The sequence below is a fragment of the Rousettus aegyptiacus genome, unplaced genomic scaffold (genome assembly GCF_014176215.1).
Source record: "Rousettus aegyptiacus isolate mRouAeg1 unplaced genomic scaffold, mRouAeg1.p scaffold_m13_p_16, whole genome shotgun sequence".
Lineage (NCBI taxonomy): Eukaryota > Metazoa > Chordata > Mammalia > Chiroptera > Pteropodidae > Rousettus > Rousettus aegyptiacus.
In genome coordinates, this window is record NW_023416291.1 from 53,405,824 (window position 1) to 53,423,719 (window position 17,896).

Genomic DNA, 17,896 nt, shown 5'->3' on the forward strand with positions numbered 1-17,896 from the left:
CTCAATAACAAAAATGCAAAGAACCCACTTTACAGATAGGCCTAAAAGACTTGAATAGACATTTCTCCGAAGATGAAATACAAATGGTAGTAAACATGAAAATATTCTCAACATCACTAATCACCAGGGGGATGCAAATCAAAACCAAAAGGTGATTCCACTTCTACCCATTAGGATGTCTAAAATGAAACAAGGCAGGAAAAAGTATTGAGGATGTGGAGAAATTAGAACCCATGTCCACTGCTCATGGGAAGGAGAACTGGTGCAGCAGCCACTACAGAAGAGAGCTTTGTGGGTTCTCAAAAAGTTAAACATAGAATTACAATATGAGGCTACTATTTCCCTCCCCCCTATACTGAAACAGGTACTCAAATATGTTACACGAATGTTCCTGGTAGCACTGTTCAAAATGGACAAAAGGTGGATACATCCCAAACTACTTCAATGGTTGAATGTTACCAAACGGAGTTTGTCCACCTGGCTAGCAGAGCCAAACACTTAATTCAGAATTGCAGAGGAGAGAGATTGGCTATTTTATGATGAATGGTACCACCCAGGGGAATTGGAATCTAATGCTGAAAAACCCAAATTCCTCAATGCTTTACAGACAAAGGGTTTTATAGAGCAAAAATCACAAGACATCATAAATAAGGGGTTTGGGGTCGTGAGTCTTGCAGATTGGTCAAGAGTGAAGTAAAGGCAGTAAATCATAATTTCAGGTCCTGAGCTCAGCTTTGGCATTCCTCAGTCTGCTTTCATGGGGATGTGGCCAGGGGTCGCCCACCGAAGGGCTCAGGAGCTGGAACATGACTTGGACCATGATGTTATCTTTACCCATACATGTGACCCTCAGTCAAGGCCTGGCCACTGTTTCCGGCTGCCTTGGGATTAATGATTAGTAAGGAAAGGTCTGAGGCTTACAGAGCATGCTGGAAAGAAACTGTCCCACCTCTCCGGGTTTCGCCCCGCGACCTCCGCCCCGGCCCATCACTCAGGCTCGCTCTGTCCAATGAGGAAAGACGGGGGCGGGGCCGGAGCCTCATCGGGACCGCAGGGGCGGGGCCGAGGCACTTCCCAGTCAGGGAACCGGATGAAGGGCTCAGGACGGGGTGGTGTGACGGGGTGCTGTCCAATCAGAGGCCCTGGTTCGGGAGCTCCTGGAAATCCGTCCATTCAGGGCGCGGGTTCCCGAAGCCGCGTCTGAACAGGTGCGGGAGATCAAAGCCCCGCGCGTGCGCCGCGCCGAGGACTCAGTGCGCCTGCGGGGAGCGGCCCGCGGCGTCCTGACGCCGTCACTCACCGACCCCGGCTGCGGAGCCGTGAGGAGGACGCCGGGAGAGCCCGGGGCGCGGAGGCGCGATGGTGAGTGCGGGGCGGGGAGCGCGAGGGGGGCAGAGGCCGGGCGGGCGGGCTCGAACCGCCCAGGACCGCCCGGAGGCGGCGCGCGGCCCGGGCTCCGCGCGTCTTCGCCCTCGGCCGCGGGGTGGGGGCCCGGCGTCCTGTCCCTGCCCGGCGTCGGGGTCCCGGAGGCCCGACCCGTGTCCTTGGCCGAGCGGGGACAGCAGGGGACGAGACGACCACCACGGCAGGCGTCAGGGGCTTCGGGCGGGGTGGACGCCAGGTGAGGGGAGCGCCCTGGACCTGACAGACAAGATCAAAGTCAGGACTTGCGTAAAGAGACCTGAACCCGAGGATGGGAGCAGCAGGGGCGGTGCTGGGGTCGGACACAGGCGCGCGCGTCCCGGATCAGACAAGCGGCCCGAGAGTGTGCGTGTGGGGGCGAGCAGCAGGCGCGGTGGCGGGACCGTCCCCGCGTGCTCAGCGCCCTCTGCTCAGATCGGCGCGGCCTCGTCTGCGTGTCGGCGCCCGTGCAGAGGGGCGGGGGCCACGCGCAGGCCTGTGGGGAGGACAGGAGCGGGGTAAAGTTTGGACAAGAAACGGGTGATTGTCAAGCCTTGGTCCGGCCTACGGAATATGAAAAATCCAGGCTGTAAGTAGAGATGTTCATCGGGGTGGGGGAGGGGACCGTGCCCTGGGGGCAGGGGCTGTGCAGTGGGGACAGCGCTGTGACCGTATGATCTGCAAGCGTCTCCAGAGTTGGGTTTTTTGAGTTTTACTTTTGTAGAGAGGCGTGAACAAAAGGAGGAAGGACCAGGTGTGGCCGGGATGGCAGGTCCCGGGGCCAGCCTGTCCTTAGGAGGGCTGTCTGGGGGCTCAGGCTGAGCGCAGACCAAGGTCAAGGTTGTGAGTCTGGGAGAGATGCTCAGCCTCGTCTGGGCAACACGCATTTGCTCTGCTTGGACGAACGACACGGCTAATCATTTAGGACTCAGAATGAGGGTGTGGGCTGTCTGCCTCTGGCCTCGTCGTAGGTAACATGGGGGCTCTCGGAGATTCTTTTCTCAGTTGGATGATGAAGGGGGTGTTCCTGCACCAGCAAAAGGGTGGGGGCAGGTTCCGCTCACCTCTGTCAAGGACTCCGGGGGCACAGGGCTCAGCAGGATTCAGCATTGTCGCGTGACCGCTGAGAGCAGCGTCGTGTGTCCAGTTCAGCACTGGGAGCTTTCCATCATTCCGGGCTCAGCTTTCGGCAGCTGTAACGTGGGGACAGTCCTTTTTGCCTCATCGCTTCTCCTCACTGACAGTCGTGTGTTTCTCAGGTCTTGGTTCTAGTGAATTGTGACCCGTGACGGTTGGTTTGACATCGTCCACAGAGTTGGTGGTGTTTAGAGTGATTTGTGTAAACGGAGTGAATCTGCGAAGGTCAGACTTAGGGAGTGAATCTTTCGCTTTTACTCGGAGAGAAATTGATGAATTTGAGAGTTACCTGGGGTCAGAAAGAAACTGATTCCAGCTGAGTGTTTCCTCCTTGGTGAGCACCGAGGTCCTGGAGGAGAGGGTCCCTCCCTGAGGAGGGAGCGGGCTGTGTGGGGGATCCAGAGTTTTGTCCTCTAAGGTTTAGGGTCCCTTCATTCCCTTCCCTGATAGGGGTCACCTTGGCTACCTGTGAGCAGGGAGTTCACGGCCCCCACGCGCATGGGCTGTGACCTCTGACTCGGCGTCCCCTGTGCGCTGTGGGAGGCCGGCTGAGGACGTGAGCTGCGCACACCAGTCGCTCTGCTCTTCTGTGTCCTGGAGAGGATAGAAATTTCTATTAAGGCAACTTTGGGATCCCCATTTTCACCTTGCGTTGAAAGGAAACTTGGAAATTCCCATAAACTTTAATCTCCTCTAGAAATAAAGCACAGTGCTTCCAGGTCCATCTTTGGGTCCTTGGCTCTCATCGCGTCCTTGACAGTCCAGTCGGCGACCAAGGCAGGTGTGGGCCCTGGGCACCTGGGGAGGAGACTAACCAGTTTCTTTCAAAACGTCGCTGGACATGGAGCCGAAGTTGATTTTTGAACGTTGTGCTGTGATCAGCACCCTTGCCGTGATCAGTGGCAGGTTTACTCATTGCGGGGTTTGGGGCCTTCTGAATGCCAAGTCTTATCGGGTGGCACTAAGGAAGCTCAGTCGTTTCCCTCGTAAACGTTTTCCCACGTTCTAGTGTTGCGCGGCGGCGCTGGCTGGGCCTTCGCGGGCTTGGGCTTCGTCCGCGCGGGTCCGCACCAGCTCGTTCCCGCCCGCAGAGGGCGCAGTTGCGGCGTTTCGCTGGCCTGGGTTTCATGTAGATGCCGTTTCCTTCTGATTGTGCGTGTCCCTGGCTCGTCTTTTTGTTGTACTGTCCTGAGTGAAGAGTGACGTGAGACAGGCGCGTCCTCACCACCTGTGGATTGTGTTTTTTCCCCGCATGAATAGAATAAAATGTCTTCAGTGAACAATATTTAATCCGTCTCTTTTTTCCGGAATGAAATCAATGTGGTTGTGACTACATTTATGTGTTGGATTTCCATTTAAAAAACCCTTTTGCTGTTGTATTTATGAATTTTTTTTCTTTGAATATTTTGGAATTGTTCCTTTCTGGTCTTGGTAATACTCTGCGATTTTTTTTCTATAATTAGAATCCACTGAGTTTTGAGTATTTGTTATCTGGCCAAGGAACCGTTTGACTTGCGTTTAGAGTGTGCGGGTATTTGATTGACCGCTTTTGCGTCTGTAGTGACTGTGGACATTCTCAGATCTGCTCACTTGCGTCTTCTCAGCCAAGTGTACTGATGTCTATACATTTATCCTATTACAGCCAATCTGAAAAATATCTTCCTCCAGCAGTTTGTAATATCTCCTCGATGTGCTCAATGTCTGAATCATCTGAAATTTTTTCCTTTGTCACACTTTCTTTTATTCACTCATATTCTTTTGCATTTCAACTTAGATGCCATTAGTTTAAGAAGGACATATTTTTGCTTGTCTATGAATTTTAAGGACCTCTTTAATTGAGATATAATTTACATATCATAATGTTTACCTATTTAAAGTATCAAATTCAATGGTACCTGGTATGTTTACAGGATTGCGTAGGCATGCCCATATTGTAATTTTGAAATGTTTTTATCACCCCAAAAGAAAACTTGCATCTGCTGGCAGTCACCCTGCATCTACCCCACCTCCACATGCCTGAGTCCTGGCAATTTATTCATCTACTTCCTGTTTCTATAGATTCGCTTCTTCTCGTCTCGCACAAATGATTCCATGCTCTGCCCGGTGCCGTGTGAAGCCCGCTCACGGCCTTACGGTCCACCAAGCTCGCGCCGTCGATCGCTGCCCCTTTCCTCTCGCTGCCCTGTACTATTCCATGTGTGAATGTCCCGTTCTGATGATCGAATTCAGTTAAGAGACTTTTGAGTTGTTTTTACATTTTCGTTATTATGATTCATGCTGCTGTGAATATGTTTACACAGTCATGTCCTGTTTAAGGATGGAGAGTCTTCAAAGCTCTCTAATGGATAAACCCAGTATGTTTAATTATGTTCAGTTTTTAGATGTGATTAGTAAGTGTTTCTTTCATTTTTAAATGTGTTTCAAACAATGTGTACTTTTTTTCAAATTGACTTTTATTCATCGTTTCTTAGGAAACTTATTTAGATTTTTCAAAAATATTATGTACATACTGACGTGTGGGTTTTTTTATATATTTCATTAATTGAGAGGACATGTTAATATATTCTAGGAAATAACTTATTATTGTAATTGTGAAAATTCTCCCATGTGTTCTGGGGTAATAGTATAAATAAATGTACCTTTTGAAATTATTTCCTGGTGTGTTTTCTCTTAACTTTTATGTGGCTATTATCTTTTTAAAATAAAAATGACTTATTTATCCTAATACTGAAACCTGACAGGGGTCGCCAGCCAGACCCCGGGAGTCGCGCTCCTGCAGGTCAGCAGTGGGAGGGGCGCTGATGTACATCTTCCCTCGTTGTCCGTGGGCAGCTGGCACAGGCGGTCTTCTAGGTGAGGCGGGCTCTCCGGCGTGGTGGGAATGAGGTGGGAGACACAGCTTTAGTTAGGTAGAAGGGCCTTGAGTAAACTCTGCTAATTTCTGGAAATGCTGTCTTTAAATGTTTGTTTTCAAGCATTTCATAGAGTTTTTTAATAGAAAGCCGATACCGGACAGGCCCATGTCTGTCTTTCTCTTTGTTGCTGGTAATCTTGCTGATATCCACAGGGCGTTTGTTCCCCCGGTGGATGGGAATTGACTGATAATGCTCCTGCCCAGTGATGGTCCCTTGTGTTGTTTCACTGGTGAAGAAATGGGCAGTGCTGTTCTCTTTCACCGACTGGCTTACAGTCCTGTTGCTTTGCTCCCAGGGGACAAAGCTTGGTTTCTCTCTGTCAGGTGGCCTTCATAGATGCTTCTCTGGCCGTGTGCGTGGTGCAGGTGTTGTATTTTCCATGGACCTGGGTCTCAGGTGCTATGTGAGGGACACGCATCTCAGGGACTGGAGAGAGGACGTGGAGAGAGGACATGGTCTGTAATGGTACCTGTACCACCTTTGCAGAGAGGAAGCTTGTACCCGAGCAGTTCCAACCATTGTCAGATGGACTTTACTCTCCAGTGTTATCGGTTCACCAAGGAATAAGACCGTTGTTCATGGAAACACTGACAGTCATGAGGCTCGCCATGGCTGCACCGAGCGGTCACAGCACGGGAGATGTGGGTCACGACCCCACAGCGGGATTCCACCAGTGGCGGAGGAGAGTCCGTCCTTGACGTTTTCCACAGGAGTCTTACATTTTCATATCAGAACCAAGAAACTCATGGTCTCAAAAGGAAAACTACACGGGTAGTTTACCCTTCCGCATGTGCAGGGGACGTTCCTCTTAGGGGTATGGTTCGTAGGCCTCCTGTGCTCCTTGGAAGCTGACTCTGGAGATTTGGAGGGATGACCCCGTTGTGCTCGTTGGGAAAGTACGAGCCTGCCCTTGTCCTGTGTGCCTTGAGGGGATGGCCGTTATTGGCATTGTCACAAGGGAACACAGGAAGACTCAGGAACACAGCTCATTATACTGAGGTGCTAGAGAGTCGCTGCATGCCACGACGGGGTGTCTTCACGGCAGAAGGGCCAAGGGGGTGGTTAGCGAACAGAATGCATGAGGCTGCTTCTTGAAGGGTAGTTTGGCATCATCCAGAGCATCAGTGGAATTTAGCATGTATTGTGCAAACTTGTGAGTCTCCGATGGTCAGAGTCAGGGAAGGCCCCTTGAGTTTGACTGCTGTTGAAAGCGTGAATGGTTTTGAGGGTTTCTGTGGATTAGGCTCTTCGTTGTTTGTATGAGACACCTTGTTAGTTCGATAGATTTTTCCAGGATCAGGCACATCTTTTATCTGCAGCTGTGCCAGGCCTCGGCCTTGGTCTGTGTCAATTCCCACAGTGTCCGCCTCCTCCTGGGAGGGGTGGGGTCTCTGCCTGTGTAGGATATGAGGGGACTAGACCAGGCTCCTTGATGCTGATGACTCCCAAGGCGAGAGTTGTTTTGACGAAGCTGCCTAGATGTCTGAGTGTTCATATCTTGACATTCCGGTTCCAGGTTTGTAGTTGGAAAAGAGGCAAACTTTGAGTAAGCCAAGTATCTATTTTTGTTTTCCAGATGACAATTTTGACTCCGTCTATTTCCAGTAGAATCTTTTTTATCATAATGCGTGGACAAGTGTGTATCTGTTGTAGTTTTCACACTATTATTCAGATTTCCACGCTTTACCATCTCTGAGTATACAGCATTTGGTTTTCCTGTTTATTATCATTTTCCATGTGAAAATGAGCTCAGATGTCCTAGTAATTGAGTCCTGGTCCCTGTTACCCTCTCCCTTTCTCTTACATATATTGGTGAAGAAGTGTCTTGTTGAATCAGAATATGTGGGATATTTCAGGATGTGGTGGTCTTTGCCGACGTGGCTGTGAACTTCACACGGGAAGAGTGGGCTTTGCTGGATCATTCTCAGAGGAGGCTCTACCGAGATGTCATGCTGGAGACTTGCCGGAACCTGGGCTTCGTGGGTAAGGTCGGCTTCTTCCCTTGGCTTAGATTTCAGAGAAGACATTATAAGAAATATTTTGCAATGTTTATTTATTCTTGAGGTAAATGATGAAAATATATTGAAGAAAAGACAGCTGTAGTTTAAAACATGGATGGTGCCTAGAATCAAATGGCTTTTTCATGCAAACAGTTTCATATATTAACCTGTTTGTTTATTCCGTTGATCGAGGCTGAGGTCCCTCATTTTACATGTGAGCATCACCCAGTGTCACTTCGGGTTCTTGAGAGCAGCTTTATAGTTTTGCCTTTCGGAATGTTACACACTGGTTAATTCATATTTGACATGGTGATCTTGCTGCATTTAAACTCACACTCACCCAGCGTCACTGCTTTTGAAGGTCATAGTGTCTTATCATTCATTAAATGTTCATTGCCCTGCATTCTCCCGTAATCAGCTTTGTGAAGGAGCAGGGCAGCAGTTATGTTCCATTTGATGTTCCGGCGGGAGCTGGGGACCGTGAGTACTGCTTCATCTAAAACCTCTGTGTCTGTGACACCATGAAGGAAACAACCCAGAAAACAATATTTTCTAGATAACAGAATGGTATTTGCATAAGATCGTCAAAAATATTACTACTCGTGTTTTAGAAAAGAAATATTTGTCACGTACCTATCTTTTCTGTTGGACTTTTCATATATTTTAAATGACTTGGAAAGACTTTCTGTATCTCCTCTTGTGAAGAGATGTTTTAGGCATGGGCCAGTTTTTTCCTACTCAGCATTTTCAATTAAATTTATCTAAATATCGGTCTGCGTGTTTTAAAAATATTTTTTAGTGAACAGGTTACCATTTTGACTCATTTAACTTACTTTTCCCACAGTCCCAAACACAGAATATCCTCAGTTCTTTTGTTTGTTTGTTTTTGCTCGATTGTCATTTCATCTTAATAAAATTTATTTACATTTTGGATCAGCATATAAATACAGAGAGATTGTTGTTGTTTTTTTCTTCTCTACCATTCTATTCCCATGAAATTAAGTTATGCATTGACATTTGCAGGTTGTTATACTGAAGTTAAAACCTTTGGATCATTTTCTCAGAGGAAAATTTTGGACAATAACATAACCAATAAAGAAAAAACAGTAAGACTTACAAGAAATGATTCTTGGTCAATTTGGGGTGAAAACCAGTCACTTAATAGCAATGGAGATCAGACTCTCACCCAGGAGACGCTGTGTCGGTGAGTGGCACTCCCACAGGAGCAAGGGGGATATCTCCAAAGTTTTAAATGAAGTTTAAACAATTTTTCAAATGTATATAAATTTTGCTAAACAACTGTGTACCCAGAGAATTTTCTCAAGACATTTTCCTGTTGATATTGAGCTTCTGTTCAGAATTCAGTTGGAAATAATGATGAGGAAACATATGTAGGAAACCTCGTCTCTTTTGTCCCTCTTTGTGCCCCCAGCAGGAGCACTATGATTTTTCCGGGATGTCACAATGCAGAGGTTTCCACAAACATACTCGTTTGTTGGAAATGGCAAATATGTATTTAAAATAATTATTTACATTATTCATCAGTCAGTAATAAATCACTTATGATTATTGACTTGTAATTCTGTATTTCATATTTTTAACAGAAGTCATTTACTGGAGAACCTCTGTGAAACTAATAAAAGTAGTCAGTGTGGAGACACCTTGAATGCGGTTACAGGTCATCCCCTGCATGAGAAACATGTGAACAAAGTTAATGCTTGTGAAAGTACCACGTCTGGAAAAGTCCCCATGCAGTGTTCATCTTTTCAGAATCGGGATAAATCTCAAACAGGATGCACACCTAATTCATGTGAAGAAAGTGGCAGAGTCTTGAGGTTTCCTTCATCCCTGCAAGAACATGTGATCACAGGCATGGGAGACAAGCCATATGTGTGTAAGGAATGTGGAAAATCCTTTTCTTGTCCATCCCAACTTCAAGTCCACGTTAGAATCCACACTGGCGAGAGACCTTACAAATGTGAGCAGTGTGGGAAAGCCTTCCGTCAGAGATACTACCTTCGGTATCATGTGAGAAGACATACTGTGGAAAAACCCTACGAATGTAAGGAGTGTGGCAAAGTCTTTCACCATTATGCTTCCCTTTGGAGACATGTAACTTCACATACTGGAAAGAAACCCTATATATGTGACCAGTGTGGGAAAGCCTTCAGGCAGCGAGAATGGCTTCGGTCACATGCGAGAACACACACTGGAGAGAAACCCTATGTGTGTAAGGAGTGTGGGAAAGGTTTTTCTACTTTGTCCACTTTACGATGTCATGTGAGAACGCACACAGGGGAGAGACCCTATAAATGTAAGGAGTGTGGGAAAGGTTTTAATGTATCCTCCTCTTTACGAAGGCATGTGAGTACACACTCCCGAGACAAACCCTACAGATGTGAGCAGTGTGGGAAAGCGTTCAGTCATCCATACTACCTTAAATCACATGAGAAAAAAATACACAGTGGGGAGAAACCCTATGTATGTAAGGAGTGTGGGAAAACCTTCAGGCATTATTCTACTCTCCATACACATGCAGTCGCGCATACTGGGAAGAAACCCTATGAATGTGAACAGTGTGGAAAAACCTTTCTGTGGCGTCGCTACCTTCACATACATGTGAGAACACACACTGGGGAGAAACCATATGAATGTGAACACTGTGGAAAAACCTTTCTGTGGCGACGCTACCTTCAGATACATGTGAGAACACACACTGGGGAGAAGCCCTATGAATGTGAGCAGTGTGGGAAAGCCTTTGGGGGACGGCACTACCTGCAGACACATGCGAGAACGCACACTGGGGAGAAACCCTACAGATGCGAGCAGTGCGGGAAAGCTTATAGCCACCGAGTCTCCCTTAAGTCACATGTAGAAAAACACACTGGGGAGAAACCATATGAATGTAAGGAGTGTGGGAAAGCCTTCATGCATAATTCCACTCTTCATGCTCATGCCAAAGCACATTCTGGAGAGAAACCTTATGTATGCGAGCACTGTGGAAAAGCCTTTACCCGTAAATCGATTCTCTATAAACACACAAGTGCTCATACTGGAAAGAAACCCTATGAATGTGAATGGTGCGGGAAAGCTTTCTATCAGAGATACTCCCTTCAGTCACACGTGAGAATACACACTATGGACAAACCCTATGAATGTAAGGAGTGTGGGAAAGCCTTCCGCCATCAGTCCACCCTTCGAAGACATGCAAATTTACATACCGAAAAGAAATGCTATGAATGTGACCAGTGCGGGGAAACCTTCACTCAGCGATTCTCCCTTCAGTCACATGTAAGAATACACACTGGGGAGAAATTCTATAAATGTAAGGAGTGTGGGAAAGTCTTTTCCTCTTTGTCCTCTTTACGAGGCCATGTGAGAACACACACAGGGGAGAGACCCTATCAATGTAAGGAGTGTGGGAAAGGTTTTTGTCTATCCTCCACTTTACGAAGGCATGTGATAACGCACTCAGGAGACAAACCCTACAAATGTGAGCGGTGTAAGAAAGCCTATAGTCGTCGAGCATCTCTCAAGTTACATGAAAAAAAAATACACGCTGGAGACAAACCACATATATGTAGTTAGCGTAGGTAAGGGTTTTTTAATTTTTCTCTTTACAAGGTCATGTGATATCCCACAAGGGGTTTAGACCCCGTCAATATAAGGAGTGTGGGAAAGGTTTTTATCTTTATTCTTACAAAAGTATGTGAGAACACACTCAGGAGATAAACCCTACAAATGTGAGCAGTGTTCGAAAAAATACAGGCGTCTTCTCCCTGAAGTCACGTGTAAAAATACACATCGGGGAGAAACCATATGTACATAAGGAGTGTGGGAAGTCTTCATGAATAATTCCACCCTCCACATGCCAAAGCACACGCTTGAGAGAACCCTAACATATGTGAGCACTGTGGGAAAGCCTTTAACCATATGTCAGTTCTCTATAAACATCCAAGTGCACATACTGGAAAGAAACCCTATGATCGTGAATGGTGTGGAAAATCTGTGGGCGACGAGGTCATCTTCAGTCACATGTGAAAATACCACACTGGGGAGAAACCTCCTGAATGTGAGCATTATGAAAAGGCATTCATGCAGCAAGACCACCTTCAGTCAAATGCGAGAATACGCACTGAAATCCTGCGAATGTCAGCATCGAGGGAAAGCCTTCGCGTTCTCCACATCTCTGCAAGATCATTTGATGGTGCAATTCTGAATACAAGTCCCGTGGAAGAGCCTTTTCACCCTTAAAATCTTATGATCAATGTGAGCAATCACACTGGAGAAATACTTTATACCTGGAAAGAACGTGAGCTGCCCTTCAGCATTTCCCTTATATTTGCGCATGGAAACTCAGCAAGACAAATCTAATGTTACAAATAAAATTTGCCTTTGTAAGTGCCTCATCGTTGATAGGTATCCCGTGTGTTTTTAGCTCATATTGCTGATCTGAACTCCGTATATATGTCCTTCATGTCTTCCATCTCTACTACATTCATTATGTTTGAGTATGTCCTACCAAGGATATCTGTAACTGTTCAATCACAGAAAACTTGCCTAATTTCTACTAGAGTTTCTTTTGGACTCTGATAAGTGGGGTTTTCTTTGTTCATGTTTTTATGTGGAAGTTGATGTACTTTTAGATAAAAGTTTGTTTCATTCTCACTTTTGTTACATTTCTAATATGTGAACCTTACATGAGCCGTATATTGTCGAAGTTACTGTTCTGTCCCACTGCTGCAGATACTAGAGAATTCTGACTGGATTTCTAGGCTCCCTTTCAGACTTTATAGCTGACAGACCTGTCTCTCCCATTTGTTGCTAGTGACAACCACATATGTGTTCTTTGCAGAAGTTAGTAACTGTGGAAAGATTTTAGAGCCGACAGTATCATGAGATTTGAATATTCTGTTGGTTCACAGCCCATCTTCTCCCTGCCAGGTGTTCCGCCAATGCCCGCAGTGTCCTATGGCAGAGACAAGCCTTGACATGACATCAGTGTACTGAGTTTCTTTTACTGATATTGGCAAGATCAGGATACCTCTGGGGCCGCTTCCCCAGGCCACACTGTGAAGCTGTTCAGGAAGCTTTGCCGCAACACTTGGAAAGTTTATTATTGTCCCACTCCTCTCTCACCAAACCCCAATACTTGAATTCATCTCACTTTTCAGGGCAGCAAAATTAAGTGCACGAGCAGGAGACTGCAGTGGAGAAAAGAAGTGGTTTAATATTGAATAGACCAAAGTGGAGGGCGGGGAGCTCAAGGATGAAAGCCCAGCCCCTAACTGGCTCATCAGCTACGGATCCTATAGGGAGAGGTCGGGACACTGAGTTAGAGGTTTGGGTCCTGCTGGGAGCTGATTGGTCTGAGGTGAGGTGAGGGTCATGAGTCACTCCCTCTGGTATGAGTACAGCTCTGAGGTCCCCTCTGCCAGCCCTGAGTCTGGATTTATGAAAGAGGAGCCTGGGAGTCATTCCACCTGAGCACTCAGGAGCTGAACCATCCCAGAGGTGAGCATATTATCTCTAACCTGCCAGAGGAACCAGCCTAGTGACTCCCAGTCAGTTCCTCGCCATTTTCTTCTCCTGCCTTGGACGTTTCTGGTTATCTGGGGGATAGGTGGGGTCCGTGAGGGGTGTGCAGAATGAGAACAAATGATTTCTAAAGCTGTCTTCTCCCATCAAATCGAAACCACAAGGTGTGAAGCAAGTTTATGTCAATTGGAAAACGCATCTCTTTGCTACTACTTGAATACCCTTTATAATCATTAAATTTATTTAAACTAAAAAAATTGTGAGGACTCTCTCTTTTGCCACATGAAGACAAATAGCTCCTAATCATCGGAAACCTGTACTTGTCAATGCCTCCACGAATCTCCTCAAAGATAAGCACTTCTGCAAGAACATATTTTGTCTAAGCCTCAGAGTAAAACAACTATCTACAAATGAGGTCTGATGACAGGTCATTATAATGCAATTGAGATGGAAATTTTGAAATTTCTTTAACATCCGTTTTAGAATTATGTCTGGTACCAGGACATAACACATTTTAAGAAACTTAATGTAAATATACCCAAAAAAGAGTTTCACATCACTTTTATTTGACAGTGCATCTCATGAAATTTAGCATGTACTTAAAATTATAATTGTAAAAACACTTAGTTCTTTTAATAAAAAAGACTCAGTCTTCTTGAGTAAAGAAAGACCCATACAACATAGAATCTTTGTTTTCTAAGCAGATTACAGGACAGGCAATGACAGACCACTTACCATTTCTCCTAAGAGTAGACCAAGATACAAGCTGATAACATTTTGGTTTTAAAACCGTGACGGGCTTGTCTCTCTGACTCCTTCTGGTTGTAGCCTGCTCCCTCTGTCACTGGGCCTTTGGCTGATAGCGCTGCTGGGTGTCCCTCACAGCCAGGCTGATCAGGAAGTAACCCCGCTGTGGATGAGGGCCACAGGAAGAGCCCCTCCCACCCCTTTCTGGAGGTAAAAGAAACCCGAAGTCCACAGTTTATCAGAAGCATCCTAGGTTCCATTGGTTTCTTGTCAACTCAGCATCTTCTGGATCAGTCACTTTTCCTGAGCCCCAACTGTGACCTTTGACCTGGCCTGTCTTGTGTTGGGTTCACACGCCTCCAGCTGGGAAACAATTTGGGAACCTTGCCTGTGGCCGGCTGGCATTCTCTTCGCAAGCCTCAAAAAGCGGCCAGGGCTGTATTGCATCAGAGACTAGGGAGGGTCGTTATCCAACAGGCTCCTTTGGAATAAGGACACATCCTTGGACTTCTCTCCACTGTTGGGGGAGTCCGCGTGTTCAGTAGGATTGCCTCCCCGATGCCCGGTGACAGTGTCATCGGCATGTCAGACACTGTCTTAGGTGAGGACGCTGGGACTATCCCAACCTGTTTGTGCTACTGTGTCTTGGTGATAGGTCCCCCTCGACTTGGAAGTCGTGTCTGTCCCCCAGGATGGACTACCGGCGACTCCTTTCCCTACAAGTAGGCTTTTTCTCCAGGCCGGGACCCTGTGCTCTGCCTCTGTTTGGGGGGGACTCATGCGGAGAATCCCAGCTGAGACTGACCAGCCACAGGTATCGCCTCTCGGGCAAGACTCCCAAATTGTCTCCTGGCCAGAGGCTGTGAGTTCGTTTCTATTTTGTTTGTTTGTTTGTTTGTTACTAGATTCCACATGTACATCACGAAATGTGTTTTCCATCTTTTTATTTTCATTTTGTGTCTTCTAATCTGAAGTGTCTCTTGTAGGCAGCATATGTAAGGGTCTTGTTTTCTTTCCATTCAGCCACCATATATATTTTTAGAATTTATTTATTTAAATTAGTTTCAAGTATATCGCACATTGGTTACACATCTATATAGTAAAATGGTTCCCTCCCAGTTGCTCCCTCCCCTGACCCTCCACCCAGCCAAAGTATTCATTCTAATTGCATTCCTTATGGGTTTTCCATTATAAGTAACTATCTGTTTTTCTGCTGCTTTTAATATTCTTTCTTTGCATTGAACTTTGCATTTTAATTATGATGTGTCCTGGTGTGGGCCTTTTTGGGTTCATCTTGTTTGAGATTCTGCAATATCCAGGCTCACATGTCTACTTCCTTCACCTGGGTAGAGGAGTTTTCTGTCATTATTTCTTGTAATAGGTTTTCAATTCCTTGTTCTCCCTCTTCACTTTTTGATACTTTTAAGATATGCTTGGTGTTGTCCCACAGATCTTAGAACTACTCTTTTATATTTTTTCCTTTCTGCTGTTTTGACTGGCCTTTGCTACCCCATCCTGGAAATCAGTGATTCAATTGTTGGCTTCAGTCAATCTGTTGATTCCCTCTAATGTACTCTTCATTTCAGACACTGCATTTTTAATTATACCTGTTTTTTTCTAGATTTCTTTATCCATTTTTGTTTTCTGTTTCTTTGTTAAAGTTCTCTCTGAGTTAATCTACTCTTCCCTGAAGTTCATTGAGCTTCCTTATACCCGATGTTTTGAACTTTGCATCTGGTGGATTGCTCGTCTCCATTTTTTTTTTTCTGGAGCTTTGTTGTTCCGCCCTGTGGGGCATGCTTTTGTGTCTCCCCGTTTTGGCTGCCTCCCTGTGTTTGTTTCTATGGACTAGGGCTCCTAAGTCACCTGGTCTTAGTACAGTGGCTTCATGTAGTCAGTGTTCTGTGAACCTACTGGTGCAGTCATCCCTGGTCACCTGAGCAAGGCGCTTAAGCTGTGTCCTTTGTGTGAATTCTGTGTGTTTTATCGATGTAGTTGAGCCTTAGTTGCTGTTTGTACTTCAGTGGAAGAAATTGACCCCTAAGCTGATTTGGTGTGGGGATCGGCTGGTGAAGGGCCGAGCCTACAAGCAGGATTCTCTTTAGCAGGGTCCTGGTGCCTACGTAGCCTGCCCTACGACTGTGTCCTCCTCAGGTGTTCCATCGCTGGTTGAAGCAAGCCACAAGGTATGCCCACCCAAGGGGCAAAGCTGCAAACCAAGGGCAGCCATAGTCTGTGCACTTCCAAGGCCATCTGATTAAAGTCACTGAGCAATTTGCAGATGGCTGCCACTTGTGCTGGGCATATAGGTTCCTCAAGAAGCTAAGCCTGGAACCGAGGCTGGCTTTTGCTCAGCCAGAGTCATGAGACATGTAGAAGCCAGTTGCTGCTTGTTTGGGTTTTGAGTCGATGATAGATTTTAGGAAATCCTGCAACGTAAGAGGAGACAGGCCATTTGTATGAAGTAAATGACTAGAAGCGGTTTGGCTGGGACCACATTTTGGAAAGGGGGAATTCTCAGGGGATCACCTGGGTGGGGCAACCAGTGTTATCCAGACTGATGAAGACTCAGTTATGGTGAACTTCTGCATTCATATGCTGGACGGAGTAGGGCTCAACCAAACAACAATGGACATCACTGGCACTTCTTTGGAAGAGAACATTTTCCCTCAGGCGTCGCCCTGAAGCCCAGCAACTGTTCCCCCCCATAAGTTGCTGGCACTCCTCGAACTGCTGCCCCAGTGTTGGAACTCAGTGAGTAAGTTTGTGTGGGTGTCCTTTAAAAAAGTCTCCTACTCCAGGAGCCCTCTGAGCCCTCACTCAGCCAAAATCTCCACTGGTTTTTGCAGCCAAAGGTTGGGGAACTTCTCTCTCTGGCACTGGAACCCTAGGATGGGGAACCTGGTATGGGGCTAGGACCTTTGTTCCTCAGTAAGAAAGGGCATTTTACAGCAAAGATATTCCTCGATTCTCGAGCACCACACACTCCCATGGGACTGGACCGTTTCACATGTCCTTTCTGCCGAGCATCCTCTAGGTAACCTAAGGTGTCTCCCCTCTGTGGGACTTCGGTTATGCCACACCTCTGGCAACTCCTAGTGATGGTTGCTCTATTTTATTGTAACTTATGTGTACGTGTGAGACGTCCAGCATAACATCTAGCTTCTAACTCCATCTTGCCTGGTCTCCATCAACTCCATTTTGTTAGGGCTCAGATTTTAAAGACCATGATAGGCAAGACTTGGAAGAAAACATGACATTGAATATAAGTTTTACCTCTACTATAAACCCCACGTAGCAAGCCCATTAGAAAATAAACTATTAAAGTAAAATTATGTTAATAGAAACACCCTCTTGTCCAGTGGGCTAAGGTGGTGTCTATTGATTTAAAATATTTAGGTGATCAAACAGAAGGGCCTGTTGCTGCAAGGACCTAATAAACCACAAAGATTGATCAGAAAATGCAAAACCCGGCATGAATTCGGAAAAAAGAAAAAAAGTTCATGATGGGTGAGGCCCTAGAAGAGTCCGTGGAATCTGCTCCTTAAGAGAAAATTTAAATTAACCATGTGTTTGGTTGGAGCTGTTCTAGATAGGTAGAGGCAGAAGTTAGAAAAATGTACTGCGACTCTGGCTCACTAGAGTCCAAAGCATCGATGTTTCCCGATGATCCAGAAAATGGAATGTCATAACTTCTTCACATGCTACTTCTTCTCATAAACTTTACCTCAGAATCATAAATACAAAATCAATGAAAGAGTCTCCCACCTCACCTAGTATGACAACACTTCACGGAATCATCTGCACAGTAGATTTTATCTTCATGTCACAAGGTCTCTGTTTTTACATCAATGTATCATGTCCAATGTCCAAGTAAAATCAAGGACTGTAAGCTAAGACCAAATTATAAACATAACCACATGAGACTTTTCTTTAAAACCTATCTACAATTACCAACTTTTGTGAAGAGCACAGGTGTGGCATCCACTGGCAACCAACGTGAAAGATTCCTCTTTCAGTACTAAATACCAAAGGGGAGGATGGAAAGTGAATTGGAAAACTCTGGTATGTGCAGCAGTAAACAGAAATAGACATTTCAAAAATGCAGGTCTCATTTTATGAGCATCTCCTAAAAACATAGTAAAAGTGAGAAACCAA

At 45.9% G+C, this 17,896-nt stretch overlaps 1 protein-coding gene across 8 annotated transcripts in view; it reads left to right on the forward strand.

Annotated features, from left to right (window-relative positions):
• Positions 1 to 1,138: 1,138 nt before the first annotated feature.
• The window catches only part of LOC107520095 (zinc finger protein 14-like), a 38,882-nt gene continuing 22,124 nt past the window's right edge, over positions 1,139 to 17,896 (forward strand). The window contains exons 1-6 of one of the 8 annotated variants that reach the window (XM_036234139.1): positions 1,177 to 1,362; positions 4,597 to 4,766; positions 5,280 to 5,391; positions 7,310 to 7,436; positions 8,477 to 8,657; positions 9,058 to 13,243. In XM_036234139.1, coding sequence (XP_036090032.1) covers positions 7,403 to 7,436; positions 8,477 to 8,657; positions 9,058 to 11,041 — 2,199 coding nt within the window. In that variant the 5' untranslated portion in view covers positions 1,177 to 1,362; positions 4,597 to 4,766; positions 5,280 to 5,391; positions 7,310 to 7,402 and the 3' untranslated portion in view covers positions 11,042 to 13,243. Of the gene's footprint in view, positions 1,363 to 1,641; positions 5,392 to 7,309; positions 7,442 to 8,476; positions 8,658 to 9,057; positions 13,244 to 17,896 lie in introns of those variants that run through there. The other 7 variants (XM_036234140.1, XM_036234137.1, XM_036234138.1 and 4 more) reach the window with 7 other exon arrangements.